This window comes from Echinops telfairi, unplaced genomic scaffold, assembly GCF_000313985.2.
Source record: "Echinops telfairi isolate 266 unplaced genomic scaffold, ASM31398v2 ScPeMD7_9;HRSCAF=40, whole genome shotgun sequence".
Taxonomy (NCBI): Eukaryota; Metazoa; Chordata; class Mammalia; order Afrosoricida; family Tenrecidae; genus Echinops; species Echinops telfairi.
In genome coordinates this window covers 22,489,549-22,506,079 of record NW_022103906.1, presented here as the reverse complement: position 1 = coordinate 22,506,079, position 16,531 = coordinate 22,489,549, and the positions used below count along the sequence as shown (strand labels likewise).

The following is a 16,531-nucleotide window of genomic DNA, read 5'->3' as shown; positions in this document are numbered from 1 at the left end:
TGTTTTTTTCTAATCCTTTCTGTTACAGAAGAAACCAAAACCGGTTTCAAAACACTTATAACTGATTTCAGGGGCTTTTGAGAATTGTGTTATGTGGCCAATAGTTCAGGTCCCTGTCAGCCTTACCCTACCCCTATTTTATTTAGTCTGGGTCAGCAGATAGCCCTGATGATGCTTGCTCATGAGGTGCTGTTTCCCGTGGAAGCCCCTCATTTTTGTCCTCCCCATAGGAAATTCCAGTCTCAGAGAGTGAAGAATTACCAATCGAAGGACAGGACAGGTGGGGACGCTGCTGGGTGCCTGGGCAGACCAGACCCTCTGCCTTTCTGCCACTCCACCCTCTAGGGGTGGGCTCCCCTCACTTTCTCCGGAGGGTCCCCTGAGCCCGCCCAGGTGCCAAGTGGCTCCAGGCCTGCCCAATTCTTACCTCTGGCTTGTAGGCTTTCCGGAACCTTGAGGGTCCGTCCAGGTTGAAGGCTTGGCCAGGCACACAACTCACGACGGCGGGCAGCCCATTCTCACAGGTGATGTTTTTCACGGGGTCCTTCGACACGCGGGCACCCAACTTGCAACTGGAGATATGGGCCTCTGTGCCTGTGCAGTCCATGGAGAAGGGCCAGTAGCGCTGCTTCCTCCTGGCAGCAAACATCCTACAAAGGGGGTGGGGGAAGGAGGGAGGGAGCAGGTGACCAGGGCAGCATAGCACCCACTCCTCACGCTTTCTAGGAGCTCACTCCAGGCCAGCCAGCGCAGCACTCGGGAGCTGGGCCTGCTGCCCTGAGCCCGCCTGCATTTCTTCTGTGCACCTAGGGATGACCTCGTCTATGCTGGCATGACCAATGGTAGCTAGGGTGCCCTGTCCTCAGGCACCTTACAGTCCAGACAAGAGGACAGCCCTCTGCCATCAAGCCCGTCTGACTCCTCACGACCCCATGAAGGTGGGCTTTTCAAGAGTGTGAATCTTTACAGGGGCAGAATCTTCTCTGCGAGTTTCTGAAACAGAAACTCTTTACCGGAGTAAAGAGCCTCATCTTTCTTCCTCGAAGAAGCTAGTGAGTTTGAGCTACTGACCTTGCAGTTAGCAGTCCAATGCCTAACTCAAAGGCTTGTCAGAGCTCCTTAACAAACTCACTCACTGCCATTGAGTCAATGCTGACTTGTAGTGATCCTACAGGACAGGGTAGAACTGACTCTTTGAGCTTCTGTAACTGTGTATGGGAGTAGAAAGCTCTGTGGAGCAGCTGGTGGTTTTGAACTGTCAACCATGTGGACCACAGCCCAGTGCATTGTAACCACTATGCCACCAGGGCTTCCCCATTAGAAAGTGAAAGAATTATAATGATGAAAGTCTATCACTAGGAAATACAAAAGGGTATCAGTCCTAAAAGAGAGGAGAGAAGGGAGGGACCCCTGTGGGCCAGCTTGAGGGTGACTGCATGTGGAGAAGGGGCCTGAGCTGGGCTTTGACTGGCAGAAGCACGTGGAAGGGAGAAGGGAGGCAGGGCACCAACCTCTCATGCTGTCACAGCCCTCTGGGGCCTGTGCACATGTCCCTGCTTGCAGAACCGGAGGAGATCCCAGAGAGGCTGTGGCACCATCCCTGCTAGCTGCCCTGAAGCGGCTGGCCCCTGGCCCCACAGGCTGACACTCCCCAAACACCAAACTCCCTGCCAGCTTTCCAGTCAATGCCGGCTCAGAGCGACCCTACAGGACAGAGTAAAACAGTCCCTACTTTTCTCTTCTCCCCAACAGCTTTATTGGTATTTAATACACATGCCATACAATTCAATCGTTCTATCGCATCAAGAAGAGTTGTGCAATCATCACCCCAATCCGTTTTAGAACATTTTCTTCATTCTTGTACTCATCGTGATTAGCTCCCCATTTCCCGTCCACCTCCCCTGCCATCCCCTCCCCCCAGGAACCCTTAATCCCATTACTGTCTCTGTAGATGTACCTACCCTTGGTTTCATGTATAGAAAAGCAGTACAAACAAAAAAATAACAACAAAAGAAGAAAGCAGAAGCTATTAAAAACTACAAGAAATGAAAGGGAGATCAAGTTTTAACCCAACTGCATCTGTAACAGTCCACTCTGCGGCGCATTCTGTACAGCAGCCAGGCTTTCACACCCCTCGTTCAAGGTCAGAGGGGACTCACCAGGGGCTTAATGCACATGTAAATTTAAAAAAACAAAACAGAAAAAAACCACAGACTGAAACAGCTTTAAGATAGAACAAAAGGGAGATCAAATAAGATATTATATTTTAACCTGACTACGTCTGTCTGCCATAATCAACTTTACAATGCTTTCTGTCTGATAGCAGGTTCTATTCACATCCCCTAACTAGGTAACTCTGTGTGATAGGTAGGTTTATTGTGCCAACCTGGCCAATAAACACACGTGGGATTAATAAAGTTGCCATTTAATTGAAGGGCAAAGAGATAAACGGCTTGTCAAGCCTTGCCTTTCTTGTCTCTTGCTCTCTGATGATTGGACTAGTGAGCGGCCACCTTAGTTAGTTCTCTGCCTCAACTTGTGAGCTACACTACCTGTGGGACCCCTAACCCGTGGACTCTGTTGCTATAGTTTGAGGCTCCTTCAAGACCTGCTTCACCACATTGCTGCTGTATACATCACTTGAGCTGGGGACTGTTGGACCCTGACATCTGGCTGACTGTTGGTGACCTGCCCTGCTGTTTGCTGCTTCTGGCTGGACTGCTTATATTGCTCTACAGAAGACTCAGCTGTCTGCGTCCTTGACTTGCACCCAGCAGCCCTCTTGAGTTGAAGGACTGCCAGTGTATTGACTGTCTCATCGAAGTGAGTTGAACTGAGCCATTTGTACTGCTCTGTGGGCTAATTAGCCGTTTATTTCTTATGACAACATAAGAATATCTATCTATATAAAAATATAAAATCATAAGTGTCCTGACTTTGTTTCTCGAGAGAACCCTGTCTGACACACTCTGTATGGGCATCCAGAGCCTTATCTTTCTCCCTGATGGTCAAGCAGGTGGGGAAGCAGCTGCTGGGTCTCAGAGGCACTGGGATTTGGACACAGCGGAGGGACAAATCCTACAGACACCATCTTCCTCTCCTCCTCTTTACCAAAAATGGAGACTTATCCCAATTGCAGTGTGCCCATGGGCACAATGACACAGAATTCTTCAAAGGTGAACTAGCCTGGGAAATTCAGGATGGATTCTCACCCAGGAGGGGCTGGGCGGTGCAAACAGCGGACGCATCCAGCTGCTAACCGAATTGGGGTTAGCAAGTGCCACGGAGAAGTGCCTTGGACAAAAGGCCTAGAAATAGCCTTCTGAGAACTGGCCTCAGAAAACCCTACTGAGCACCGTTCTACACGAGTTACAGTCAACCCCACAGCAACTTGGCTTGGCTTTATGCTTGCCATAGCTACTGCCTGGCACACAGAACCTTACAAGAGAACTATTAATAACCCAAGAATGCCTGCCCCACTCCACTTCCGGTGAGCTTTCTGCAGCTGGAAATGGTGTGAGCTGCAGCGTGTTCCCCAGGACGCCCCCACATCTGAGTGAGGGAACCCTCTGGGGATATCAGCTGAGAAGGTAGCTGTGAAATCTCACCAGCCTGCTCTTGGCTCAGAAAAAGCCCTCGGCTTCCAGCTTCCAATGAGACCAGAGGGACTGAGCCCTCACAGAGAGCGTCCAGAGAAAACAGAGCTGCCCACAGATGGCGCTGCGTCTTTCCGGAGGCAGCCCTGCATCCTTTTGACATCAGCGCACAGGAATGCACTGCGACCCACCACAGGCCTCCGTCTGCGACCACCCCCCATCCCAGCCCCAGCCCAGTGCAGATTCTCTCAGGACAAGCCCTGGGGTGCGGCCTGAGGAGCCAGGGAGGGTGGGTGGTGATTGAGGTCGTGACTGGAAATGGGAGCAGTCTTGGGCGAAGTTCGAGAAAGAGGCATCTAGGCCAATGGCTGGGCAGCAGGAAGAACATGGAGCTGGGCTGAATCCTCCTCGTTTTCCTGCAGCCAAGGTGGAAGCCAGGGTTTGGAGCACTCTGCTCCGATGGGTTATGGGCTGGGCTGCTGACCACCAGGTCAGCAGTTTGAAACCCCCAGCCCCTTCACAGCAGAAAGATGAGGCTTTCTACCCCTGTAAAGATCACCGTTTCAGAAACTTACAGGGGACTTTTAATGCTGTCCTATAGGGTCACTATGAGTCGGACAAGGAGTCCTGGTGGTGCTGTGGAAAGGTCAGCTGGGCTGCTAATGCAAAGGCCAGTGGTTCCAACCCACCAGTTGCCCCATTGGTGAGAGATGAGGCTTTCTGCTCCCATAAAGCTTTGCAGCGTCAGAAACCCAAAGGGGTAATTCCACCCTGTGCGTTAGAGTTGCTGTGAGTTAGAAGGAACTCAAGGGCAGTGGGTTGGCATTGGAAGCTTAGACAGAAGCTCTGGTGGCACCGTGGTACAGAAGCACTTGGCTGCCAAGCTAAAGGTGGGCCGTGTGAACCCACCAGCAGCCCCGAGGGAGAGAGAGCAGGCAATCAGCTTCTGCAAACATCTGCCGCCCTGGACACCCTGCAAGGCAGTCCTATTTTGTTGTGTGAGGTCGCTAGGAGTCAGAACCAACCAAACCCAATAAACCCTGAGGTTTCGATAATATAGGAACCCTACTTTAAGGGAAAAGGGAAAAAATTACAAATATTCCTGTGGCTCCACGGGTGGAGCACTAACATTTATGCTCTGAGCATGTCAAGATACACCCACAATGCTCCAGCCCAGAGCAAAGCCAGGGACATGACCAGAGAGCAGCTGGGAGTGCGCAGCACCGACTCCACCCTTGGGTGAATCTGTAGATACAGAGCCCTCTGGTGCATGTGGGCAAACCAGGAGTCCAAAGGTTCTTCCCTGTCCCGTGGACGCCTGGAAGTGAAACCAGAACACACCCCGATTCATAAAACGCAGGTGAGCCAGAAGGATGCAGGGGTAAATGACAAGCCAGTGCTCTGCCTCTTTGAAAACAAGGGTAGGGTGTGAGCGCAAACCTCTTGGCCGGCACAGTCAGAAACAACGGTGCCCAGCTTAAAGACGGTGGTCGGCTTAATCACTTTGAATGTGCCTTGCTCTTCCATAGTCCCGGCTCCTGAGAGGCCTTTCAACGATTCCTTAGAGGCTCTCGTTTCAGACATTTGGCCTCTGGTTTTTCCTATGGTCGTCATCGTTCCATGTTGCCTAGATTTTTAAAAAGTTCTGATTTGGCTTTGCCAGCCATGAGTTCGAAGCCCTGGGATAAACCTGGAATCCTGTGTGGGAGAAGGAGCCTGTGGAAACACTGAGCCGGCAGTCCCAGGGGTGACTCTGAGGCCAGTTAGAGGACCCCAGGCCTTTAGGATAGCGGAGGGGCCTGCACCAGAAAGGTCGTGAGGAGGCCCTGAGGGGGAGGGGTCCCGGTCACTGCCCCGCTGAATCGCCAGGTTGAGGAGCCCTGAAAGCCCATGGCCAGAGACAGAGCCGTTTCCCAGTCATGCTGACTCCTACTCTCAGTGGAGAAGCCGTTTTCGAACCGTTTCCTCCCTCAAGTGGGCAGTGCTTGCTGGGAGGCTGCTTCCCAGACCTCGAGGAATGTGATGTCAGCAGCCACGGGGTCAAGCCGTGGGAAGGGTGAAAGAGAAATGGGAAGCGATGTGGCTAGAAGCCAGGGTTGGATTCAAGGGTCGTACATGGTGGGTGTTGACCCTCCCTTGGCCTTCAGGCCTATGCTGCTCTCCGCTTCCAGAGCAGGGCCCACTGATAACTACCCCCCAGGCCCTGCCTCAGGCCCCGTGAATGGAGTGGGAAGGCAGGAGCCTCCTAAGCAGGCCCAGCCCTCTGGTGAGGCTCAGAGCTGGAACAGGATCTAGGGATGGAGGCAGCCGGGAGAAAAGTGCTCTCCCCCTGCGTAGTGGGGCTTGGGCTGGGTGGTCCAAGTCTGACAAGGCTTTGCTCTTTGCCAACAACACAGCCACTGCACCGGGACGCCTTCACAAGTACCTTTCTCTTTGACAAAGGCCGTTGTTCCCTTTGGCACCCCCGCCCCATCCCCCATGCAGGTCCAGCTCTAGCGCAGGGACTTAGATCTCAACATGAAATATGGGAGACAGGGCCACAAAGTTCCCCCACCCGCCCTCCTGCCCCCCTGTCTCCAGCTAGAGGCCGGGAGGAGGGGCTTGGTTTCCAGCAGCATCTGTTAATCATCTCACATCTCTGCAGAGAACCCCCAGCCTTGGATGTCTCCCGGCCTGCAAAGCCTTTTCCTGCCCTGATTGGGAAAGGCAAAGCCCCAGACACGGTGGGGAGGGAGGAGCAGAGGGAAGGGCTTTCAAACCCAGCACGTGAGAGGACGACACGGGGGCCCAGCTGTGGACGCTGGGTCTGACATCAGATCTGCTTCCTCGCACGCAGGAAGGGAACCCTGGACACCAAAGGCCAGGAAAAGGCATTCCAACGCCATCCAAATAAGCCGTGTGCTCTCCATCCCCAGGGAACTCCACTCTGCCCGGTGAGGAGCAGCCAGCCCAGCCCAGGGGAACTTCCTCGGGCAGCGGCCCAGCCATGGTCTGAGCGAAGAGCAGAGGCCCCGCTGGGGGCTCGCGGAGCCAGCCATGTAGGAAGCTTGTTAAGAGAGGGTGTTTGCTTTTCCTGGCGGCTTCTGGTAGGAAAAGCCGAGCAGATGTCACAAGGGAAGGAATTAACCAGCTGTTGGGAGGTTCTCCCAAATGTTCAGAGGATGGGGACCCCTGGTGCAGACAGGAAGGTCTGGCCCACATCTGGGCAGGAGAGGGGTGGACCCACCATTGTGGTCACCCCAGGGGCCCAGGGGAGCCGGCTGGCTGGCTGGCTGGGACAGCTCTGCTGGCAGCACTACCACATGGTGGGCTGGCGGCTCTGATCCAAACCTGATTGAAGGGACTTAGTTGCATCTGGCCAAGGCCTAGGCTGGGCAGGGCCCAGGGAGGGGTGCGCTGTGCCCCATGCCCCTCAGAACTGGATGGAGAGCAGGAGCTTGACTTGGTCCTCTGACTCGGAAGCCACCTCTCTTTCCTCAGGCTTCCTGGGACGTGCAAGAAAAGGAAGGGAGGTGGCGGGGCTGCCCTTTGTGGGCGTGTAGACCCTGTAGCTGAGTCACCTGTGTCTGAGCTCAAGGCCCGCATACACGGCCTCTCTCTGACTTGGCTTGTTCAGCTTTATGCTGGAATCCTATCTCCGGGGGTTGTCGGGTGGCCCAGGGCAGCACCTGGCACAAGGTGCGTGCATCGTGAATGCTGTTAGATATCTTCAAGTCAGCTCTGCCTGAGAGTGACCTTTCCGGAGAGCAGAATGAAATGCGGCCCGGTTCTGTGCCAGCCTTGTAGTCATTGCTCTGTTTCAGCCCATGTTTGCAACCAAACTGAACACGAGCTGTTATCACTGCCATGATTAAGAAGAGGCGGGAAGAGCTTACTACCCAGCAAGTCAACTCCCATGCCCTGTCACTGTGCCATTGGGTCAAATCACCCTGAAACCCATGGCTCTCGCCCCCAGTGACATACACTGACGACCATGCAATATAGTAAAATGCAATGGGGCGTGTTGGACGGAACTGAATGGATCAGTTCTCCAATGGTCTGAGAGGGGCTGATCGCTCCTGGATCATCCTTCGGTGAGGGCAAAATGAATGTTTCTTTTTCCATCGGGAGTAGCCTGCCTGGCATTGGCACGGTCCTTCGCCAGAGTACCTGAGCCCTGACAGCTGGGGTTTTCTGGGCTGGTACCACTCCGCACTTCACTTCTGCCATGAGCCTGACCTCATGCTAGTCGAACCATTTGTTTCAAGTCAGCCTCCAAACAGAATTGTGAGTTCCTCAGAGATAAGGGCAGTCGGGGACAGCCTCTGGACAGGGGGCCCGGGCAGGCTTGCTGAAAGAATGCCAGCTGGCCTGTCTGTGGCTGGGGAGGGGAAAGGATTCACCTCTGCCCACGGCCTGCTCCTTCAACAAGGCAGGCTGTGAAGGTTAATCTTAGGGGTCCACTTGGCCACGCCTCCCACTGGTTTGGCCAAGCAGCCGATGGACGCATGGCTGCTCCAGAGTATACGGCAATGGGATACATTGAAAGGGGGAATTCCTTAGGGCGTGTTCTGCCTCCAGACCAGAAATCACTCTCTCACCACTCTGCATTCCCTCCAACCTACGGATTTGGGATTTGTCAACCCCTCGCGATCGACCCCTTGAGCCAGCAGCCGTTGGGCCTCCAGCCTAGCGCATCAGGCATGGACTGTGGACTCACTGACCCTCTGCAGCGAGAGGAGATGAGGCTGTTCCCGTACAGAGTTACAGTCTGGGAAGCCCACAGGGGGCAGTTCCACTCTGTCCCAGAGGGTTGATTTGAGCCAGAATCCGCACGACGAACTGAGTTTGGTTTGGTTTTGGTTAGCCCGCCCCAATCCTGTGAGCCAATGCTGTGGAGCCAATCTCTCCTCTGCACTGAGCCCATCTCCACCCTCTCTCTGTATACAAGGGTGTGAGGGGGATCACACTGATTCCAATGCATAGCCCTCCTATAGAACAGAGCCCGCCTGCTCTGGAGGGTTTTGTCAGCTGCAAACGGTCACCTTGATGGGCCGAGATCGTCACCCCTGCTCTCTCGTGGAATGGAGTGACCTGTTCGTTGGTGGCCGAGTGCAGAGATACGCCATTTCTGGAGAGACCCCTGACGCTGCCCAGGAGACCACCAGTCCCTCTTACTTGTACACCTTGGTGTTGTATGTCTTTTCCCCGGGGAAGCCAAACATGCCGCAGACCACATGGGAGTTCTGGGCCGTCCAGTGCTTGTCGCAGATCTGCTTCCAGCTCTTGCCCACCTTCACCTCCACATAGCCCTCCATCACCGGGGTGCGCTTGCGGTAGGCCGAGAGGATGGCTCGGATCCGGATGTCATCCACCTGGATATTCATGTTCTGCCGAGAGGGAGACGTGAAAGGACAGGGTTACTTTCTCAGGCTGGCTTTGGACGTACCAGTAACACATCCCTCTCCAGGGACAATGGGCCTGGCTCTGCCCACCTGCCTCTGCTGGACCCTCCTGACAAGTCCACAGGTACAGACAACAGGAAAGGCCACAGCCTCACTGCACTTGGTTGTGAGACGGGCGCGGGCAGTGGAGCCACAGAAGGAGAGCGGGGGACTCCCGGGGCCTACAAAGAACCTGGCGGGCAGAGGCGGGCCAGGGGTCTCAGAATCGGAGTACAGGAGAGAAGGCACGGTCCTGGATGTTCGTTTTTGTGTGTTCGACAGGATTCATGTTTTTGGTTTACTCCAAGGTATGTATGTGTGTGCACATGTGAGCCCCGAGCTCTTCTTTGAAACAGACTGAAGTTCAGGTTGGTGGTGTCCCATTGCATCTCCCTGCACAGCCCAGGGGTCGCATGAACATCCCTGAGGGAGGGGAAGTGAGGGGAAGAAGCTGTGTGTGCTGCGTGTTGTGTGCAGGACCCAGGTCAGCTAGAAGTGAGGAGCGCCCTGGAGATGAGTGGGCAGTGGGGTTGAGTACTGCCACTTGGCCACGGCTCGAAGAGGAAGGAAGGTGGCTGACTTAGCCCCTTCAAAACCCACCTCTCTGTGGCCACGGATGAAGGAGAGACTGGGGTCTTTGTTACAGGGAGGAGCAGGGGCTAGGTAGAGGCAAGAGGAGGAAGAAACGGGAGTGGCTGAGGAGATGGGAGGGAGGGAGGTTCTTGCTTCACTGCCATGTAGGGCCTCTGCTCCTCAAGCACCGAGCTATGAAGTCCCCTCACTAACTGAGTCCCAGGAGTGCACGGAAGGAGAGGAGCAGCCGAGCTGGGAGAGGAGAATACTGGTTACCCTAGAGGTATGACAAGGAGCCCTGGTGGGAGTGGTTTACAAGTTGGATGGCTAACCACAAGGTCAGCAGTTCGAACCCACCAGCCACTCCTCAGGTGAAGGCTACTCTATAGTCTCAGAAACTCATAGGGGCTGTTCTAATCTGTCCCATCGGGTCCCCAGGGGTCAGAATTGACTGGATGGCAGTGAGGTTTTGGGGAGGCATGTTGACATGCTACACTTTCCCGAAGCACACCGAATACTACCATACCTCCTTCCCGGCTCGTTCACTTCTGAGCTCTCCTCTCTCTGCCCCTGCCCCTACCCTAGAGGGACGACAGGCCCTCCTGGAGTCTCTGCCTCCACCGCTCCATCCTCCACAGGGCCCGCTTCCAAAGAGATCTTTCTTAAACACAAGCCCACCAAACCAGTTACCAACAAGTCCATTCCGACCCATGGAGGCCCCTGGTGGGCAGAACAGAACAGCCCTCCAGAGGATTTCTCTGTCTGTGGCCTTCAGAAACTTTCCTCCGAGCTGCCTCTGGCCAGGCCAAACTGCCGCCCTCCCAGTTAGTAGCTGAGTGCAGACTGCCTTCAACAGCAGGGGGCTCCTCTCCTTTGTCTGTAGACTAAACCCAATCCATTGGCCACCAGTTGGCTGCGGCACATAGTGTGATCCGATGGGACAGAGTTGAACTGCCTCTTAGGTTTTCAGAGACTACAAGCCTTTACAGAGGCAGACAGCCTCCTCCTCCTCCTCCCACAGAGTGGCTGGTGGGTTTGAACGACCGACCTTCCAGTTAGGAGCCCACACTTCACCCACGGCAGTAATGCCTAGACTGCTGAGCAAGGTGCGCAAGGCCCTTCACGACGGATTCCACTTGTTATCTCCAAGACCAGCAGAGGCAGGGGAGTGCTTGAGATCCGGCATGAGACACACTCGGAGGTGCCCAGAGAGGGAGGGTGGACGGTCCAAGTGGACCGGCAGGGGGCAACTCTGAGGGCTCCAAGACCTTGGCCAGCCAGGATGCTAATGAAGCAGGAGGCTGAACAGAATCATTATCTGAGTGCCCAGGGATTCAGGTTTCCTCGCCACTGACTTCAGTCTGCAAAGCCAGGCCTGGCTTCACCAGTCCTGCACAGTGGTGGAAAATATGTGGGCCCAGAGTGATGGCATTTGGCCCCGCTGCCTTTCCACACAGAGCAGAAGGGAAGCTGTCAGTGGCAGGGCTATGTTTTCCAGCCTATGTCCTGGATCCTTCCAGCCCCCAGTCAGGCCACAGGACCCGTGCCACAAAGACACATGGACAGCAGGGAGCCAAGACAGGGCCTGAGGTCTCACCCTGCCCTGGGCCAGCCTCCTTGTGCAGCTTCCAGCAGGGCTGGAATTCCAGTGAGTAATGCCTCTTGCCTCCTGCGGTACAGGAAAGTTACTGCTGGCTCACAGCAGCAGGGCTGACTTTATTCATGCTTACAGCCTTCCCGACAGGCCCTCCCCTCCCTTGAAGTGAGGCAGTTAAGAACCCCAGCACACACCCCCAAGCTCCCCGCCCCCAGCAAAGGTCCTGCTGAGGGAACCCTATAGACCCACCAAGAAGGACCCCTGGGCCACAATGCCTGGGGCTGAGGCATCCTGCCACCCCTTTCTTCATGCAGGTCAGGGCCCCTCAACCGGGATGCAGCAAATGGTGAAGAGAAGGAGCTAGAAGCCCGTATGTCTATGTGTATGTTCCCCTCCAACTTCCCCCGCTCCCGTGTGCATGCTCAACTCAGTGACCAGGAGCGTCTGTGTGTGCGTGCCAGAGCAGGCCTCTCTGGAGTGTCTGGCGGGTCTCTGTGTGTGTCTGGGTGTCTGTGCATGACCATGCATGTGGCAGAGGTGCTTGTGTGTTTATGTGTTATGTGTGTCTGTGTGGGCATGGGGTGTGTGCCTGGATTTCTGTGTCTGCTATCAGAGGCAAGGAGGAGAGGGACCTGTTCTCTCCCAGGGAGGGAAGCAGGGTGGCTTTGCATTTGCTGTCCCTCTGCCGGACTGGGACATCTTCTCTTCTCCCGCCACAGAGCAGAACCCTTCCAGGTTCACAAGGTCCTCCTTCTACTTCATTCACTCCTGCATGCATGCATTCAGCAAATACTTCCTGAATGCAGGACAGACGCAGCCTCTGCCCTCCATGGGCTTCTCCCAAGTTGTCTCCCCCAAATATATGCCAAACCCAAGACGCTGCTTGCTACACATGGTCAGTGACTGTACACTAGGAGGTCAATGAAAGTAGGTCAGACATTATTCTCCTTAAGGGTATCAGCCTTCTAGAGCAACCAGACTGTATTCGCCCTAAGTAGGGCCCACTCCCTTCTGATATTGTTCCCTTGAAGGAGTGCCCAAAGACAAGCCCAGGACCCCTCAAGGATGACTAAGGTTAGGCTACTATGTTGAGTCTAGGGTCCGCCCATCTTGCCACATTTGTACCCCTTTTCCCTCCCTTTACTAGTGTGGGTACACCCCGAGGTCATCCCCCTCCTACTGCTTGTATTGCTTATGTTACAACCCCTTCCCATGACGTACATTGTTATCTGTAATCAGAGGGCCTGCGTGCCCCCAAAGATATATAAGCTTTGGTTAGAAATAAAACCTCATGCTCTCTCTCCTGCCCTCTCTGCCCGCCCTGTGCGTGGACCTGCCTGTTGAGATCATGGCCGTGCAGGAGGTGAGCATGAGACCATGAAATGTGTCTGACTTCTTCATTTTACTCTCTCGTATCTCTATTATTTTCTATGACTTTACTATTATATATATGTATATTTAACCATACAATTGAGCCTACAGAACCCGTGATTAGTTCTGGGGGGGGCTGGCGTCTCCCACACCTGCCTGAGCTGCCTCCCACTGCCTGTTTTCTCTGAATACTAATGACCATGATGGCTGCCATTGACCCGTGACCAAATGCCCACTCATGACACACCAGGCTCTCTGCTAAGAACTGTACATCCTTTACACCCCGCTGGATCCCCACGACAGCCCATAAGACAGCTTGGCTATACCCAGTTGACAGGGGAGAAGCATTGGCAAGGGCCTGCACCTTCTCCAAGCTCACACCGCCAGCAATGAGGCAAACAGGAATCCAAGTCCCATTGGGGCTCCATGTCCATGATCCCGGAGTCCCCATCGGTCTTTCTGAGCCGACGCCACCTCGCTGCCCATGCCCCGGGTTATGCCTGCTGCGGGAGTTGAACTGTGCCAGTCTCTCAACAGCTCTGTACACCCAGAGGGAAGGGGACCCCGGCCCCCCTGGGATTTCTGAGTGCTCCATCCCCTCAGGGTCTGCTGGGTGCTGCGCACAGGGAAGGTCCCTCTGTGTGCTGCCTCAGGGGTGTGAGTCAGAATGAGGGAGTGAGGGATGTGCTCCCAGATGTCCATGCACTCAGGCCACGGGTGGTGGCGGCTGCAGGGAAACCCGTTGTGGTGCGCTCACTGCTCATGTATGCAGGCTGCTGGGAGAACTCCCCCTGCTGCCCTCCTTACCTCACCGCTGTGGAATCCCTGCCTTCCATAGCCACAAGGGCAGGGATGGGCTTTTTCAGAAGTTCAACCCACAAAGAGAAGGTTTGAAGCATTAAAGCGCGCGCATGTGTGCGTGCGCGCACACGAACTTTAAAGAATGGATCTCTTGACTTGCTAGATTTAAATTAAGCCGGGTAGGTGCAACAGCTAATAAAACCTCTGGTGCTTTCAGAAGTCTCCATGCTGACTCTCTTACCAGAATCAAACAGTGCACCCAGGCTTCCAACAGGCTTTTCTCTAAGGAATTCCCAGAACCTTCTGGACTGATCCGACAAGGCCCCCTCCTACCCCCAGGGAGGGCCTTTAATCATGGGAATGATTGGCTTCCATTTCCAAAAGGGGAAATCAAGGCACAGCAGGGCAAGTGACTGCTTATCCCATGAGGTGGGTTAACAACAACAAGAAAACTCAAACTCACTGTGTCGGGTCTAGTCTGGCCCATAGCAACCCTAACGACAGGGCAAAATTAGCCCCTATAGATTTCTGAGACTGTAATTTTTTTTCACAACCCGTGATAGTGGCTTTATTTTATATGGATTTTATTGGTCCCCCTGACAGTTTTGTTAGCACATAATTTATGTATCATACAATTCAATGGTTCATATCAAGGGGCACTGTACAGTCACCACCACATCAACCTTAGAGCCCCGCCCCCCAATGTGAAATTACCTTTACAATGAGGTGTGCAACCACAATCAGTTCTAGTGTGCAGCCCCCTCCCACCTTCATTATTTCCTCCTGGAGTCCCCTTCCTTTCCCTATCACCCACCCCCACCCCTGCACTCCCTACAACCGCTGTATCCGTTATTTTCATTCTACGCCGACTCCTCCTGCGCGTCACAGCTGGGGAACCCAACAGAAAGCAATAAAGCACACAACCGCAACTGTGGTGAGGTGGTAAGGCTAAAATCATAATAGTATAAAGACAAAAATACAAATACCAGTCATGCTAAGAAGAAAAGACTTCCATCAACATTCAACAAGCCAGGGGGAGTTATTTCTGTCATGGAACAAGTAAGAGATCATTGAGCTCAGTACAAATTCAGGCTGCGTCTATAGGAAGGTCAACTGACCAATTCTCGGGTTCGATCCAGCAAAATCAAGATGACAGCGGTCCCTGCCCGATAGCAAGGCTGCTGGAGACGCTTGCTTTGGGCTCAAGCAGACCGACCAGGGCTCAGTCTGACTAGATCCTCTGCTGATGGGTTTTGGGCTCCCACTGTCCTCCATAGCCCTCTACAAATTGGGTGCTTATAATTTTAGCTCTGATACTTTTCTCTTCGCCATATTTGGATTTTTGTGATTGTCATCTTTGGATCACACAAGCTGGTGCACTTCTTCTGCGTGGACTTGGTTGGCTCCTTGCTTAGATGGCTGCTCGTTTGAATACAAGCCTTTAAGACCCCAGACACTATTCTAAGTAACGTGCTTTCTTCACCACACTTTGCAGTGGCACCCTCATCTTCAGTGATGATTCTTTGAAGATGAGTATGGAGCAGGGCCATGATGTAAGAACTAATGGTTCTTAATTAGAGCTAGGATTTAGTGTGAGCTCAAAATCTATTCCTGGATCTGTGCTTTCTTTTTTTTTTTTTTTAATGTGCTGTTACTTGTTAGTTAATACATATGCCATATCATTCCATAGTTCACTCCTATCAAACATGATTGTACAATTGCTTCCATAATCCATCTCCAAGCATACTTTTCCTTCCTAGACTTCTTGACGCCATCTCCTTTTTATCTCCCCACCCCTGTGTCTCCCCTCCCCAAAAACCCTTGTTATAATTTCTTTTCCTATAGGCTCAGCAGCCCTGGGTTTCTTGTACCGAAAAACAGAGAAACCAGTAACACAGCTTCAATTGGGAGACCCCAATGGCTGCGCACCTCTGAGATACACCCTAAAATAAACATGGATAAGCCTAATATCACGGAATGGCTGGCCATCACAGGGTTGCCGAAGACTGTAACTCTTTACAGGAGTAGAAAGCTTCATCTCTCTCCCTCAGTGGTTTCAAACTACAGACCTGTGGTTCAGAGCCCAACGTGTAACCCACTAGCCACTAAGGTAGTCTGGGGACAAGAAGGCTGGGGCACAGGCTCCCTCCCAGGCTTATGCCCGAACGACATTTAAAATTTGTAGCATCTGTGAATGACTTGCAAATTCCAGAATGTGACAGTCTGGGGCTGTGGCCAGTGAGGAAAAAAATCACCAGTTTTGAAAGTCTAGCTGACTATTGCATCAGGAACGGCCACCGGGAAAGGCCAGGCAAGGAAGCAAACAGGCCTGCAAGAATCTACAAGGTGGTCAAGAAGCTCCGAGCTGGGCAAGCAACGTGGTCCAAGCCGGGTCTTAGCCCACATCATCTTTTCCTTTGCTTTCTCCGGAGCTGGACACTACACATCAGCCCAGGCCTTCCTCTCGGATAAGCCACACTGGGGGGGTGGGGGGGGGCGGACCTTCTGGGGAGAAGCACTCTATACTGTTAGGCTCACATTCCACCTGAAAGCGAGCAGTGGTGAGTGAGTCCTATGCAGGCTGCCTACTCAGCATGCCCCTTCCTCCTGTGGCTCCTCCCTCCCTCCTATAGCTTGTTCTCAAAGCCCTCTGCATTCTTTACACTGCTGAAAAACAACAGAGCAGCAACAACAAACTAGGCCTTCCAGAGACAGAGACGTGTTTTTCTAATGGCGGCCAGAGCCTCAAACAAAATGCATCGAAGATGTCCTCGATTTTTCCTCTCACTCTATCCCAACACTACCTTTCCTGCCTTTCCATGACCTCTCCCGCGTCATTGGCATTTTCCAGGCTGCTCCACAAGTCAAAGAAAGGTGTTCTTATTCTGCCATCTCCTGTGGGCCCGGTGCACAGTCTCTCCATCCCTGGTCTAGTCACCCATCCAGTCTGTCCCAGCAGTGCCAACACGCCCATCCCTGTTTATTTATGTCTTGCTCAAAACCTGCTGATGGCTCCCCAGAGCCTCCTGGATCAAGTTCAGACTATTTAGACTCCCAGCCAAGAGTCTCTCAGGTCGGCTGGGCCTGCCTTTCCAGTCTTGTTTCCACCTTTGCCCCTTTCCAGCCAGGAAGCTCCTCTCGCTGCCCTCCAGGCATCACCCTTTCACCCC

General features: G+C 53.5%; 1 protein-coding gene across 1 annotated transcript in view; it reads right to left on the bottom strand.

The window, feature by feature from the left end:
* Nucleotides 1-16,531, bottom strand: part of LOXL2 (lysyl oxidase like 2) — a 76,909-nt gene that overhangs the window by 35,178 nt on the left and 25,200 nt on the right. Inside the window, exons 3-4 of the mRNA XM_004707698.2 lie at nt 8,754-8,965; nt 428-650 (exon numbers count right to left, since the gene is read on the bottom strand). Of these exons, the coding sequence (XP_004707755.1) occupies nt 428-650; nt 8,754-8,965 (435 nt within the window). The remainder of the gene's footprint in view (nt 1-427; nt 651-8,753; nt 8,966-16,531) is intronic.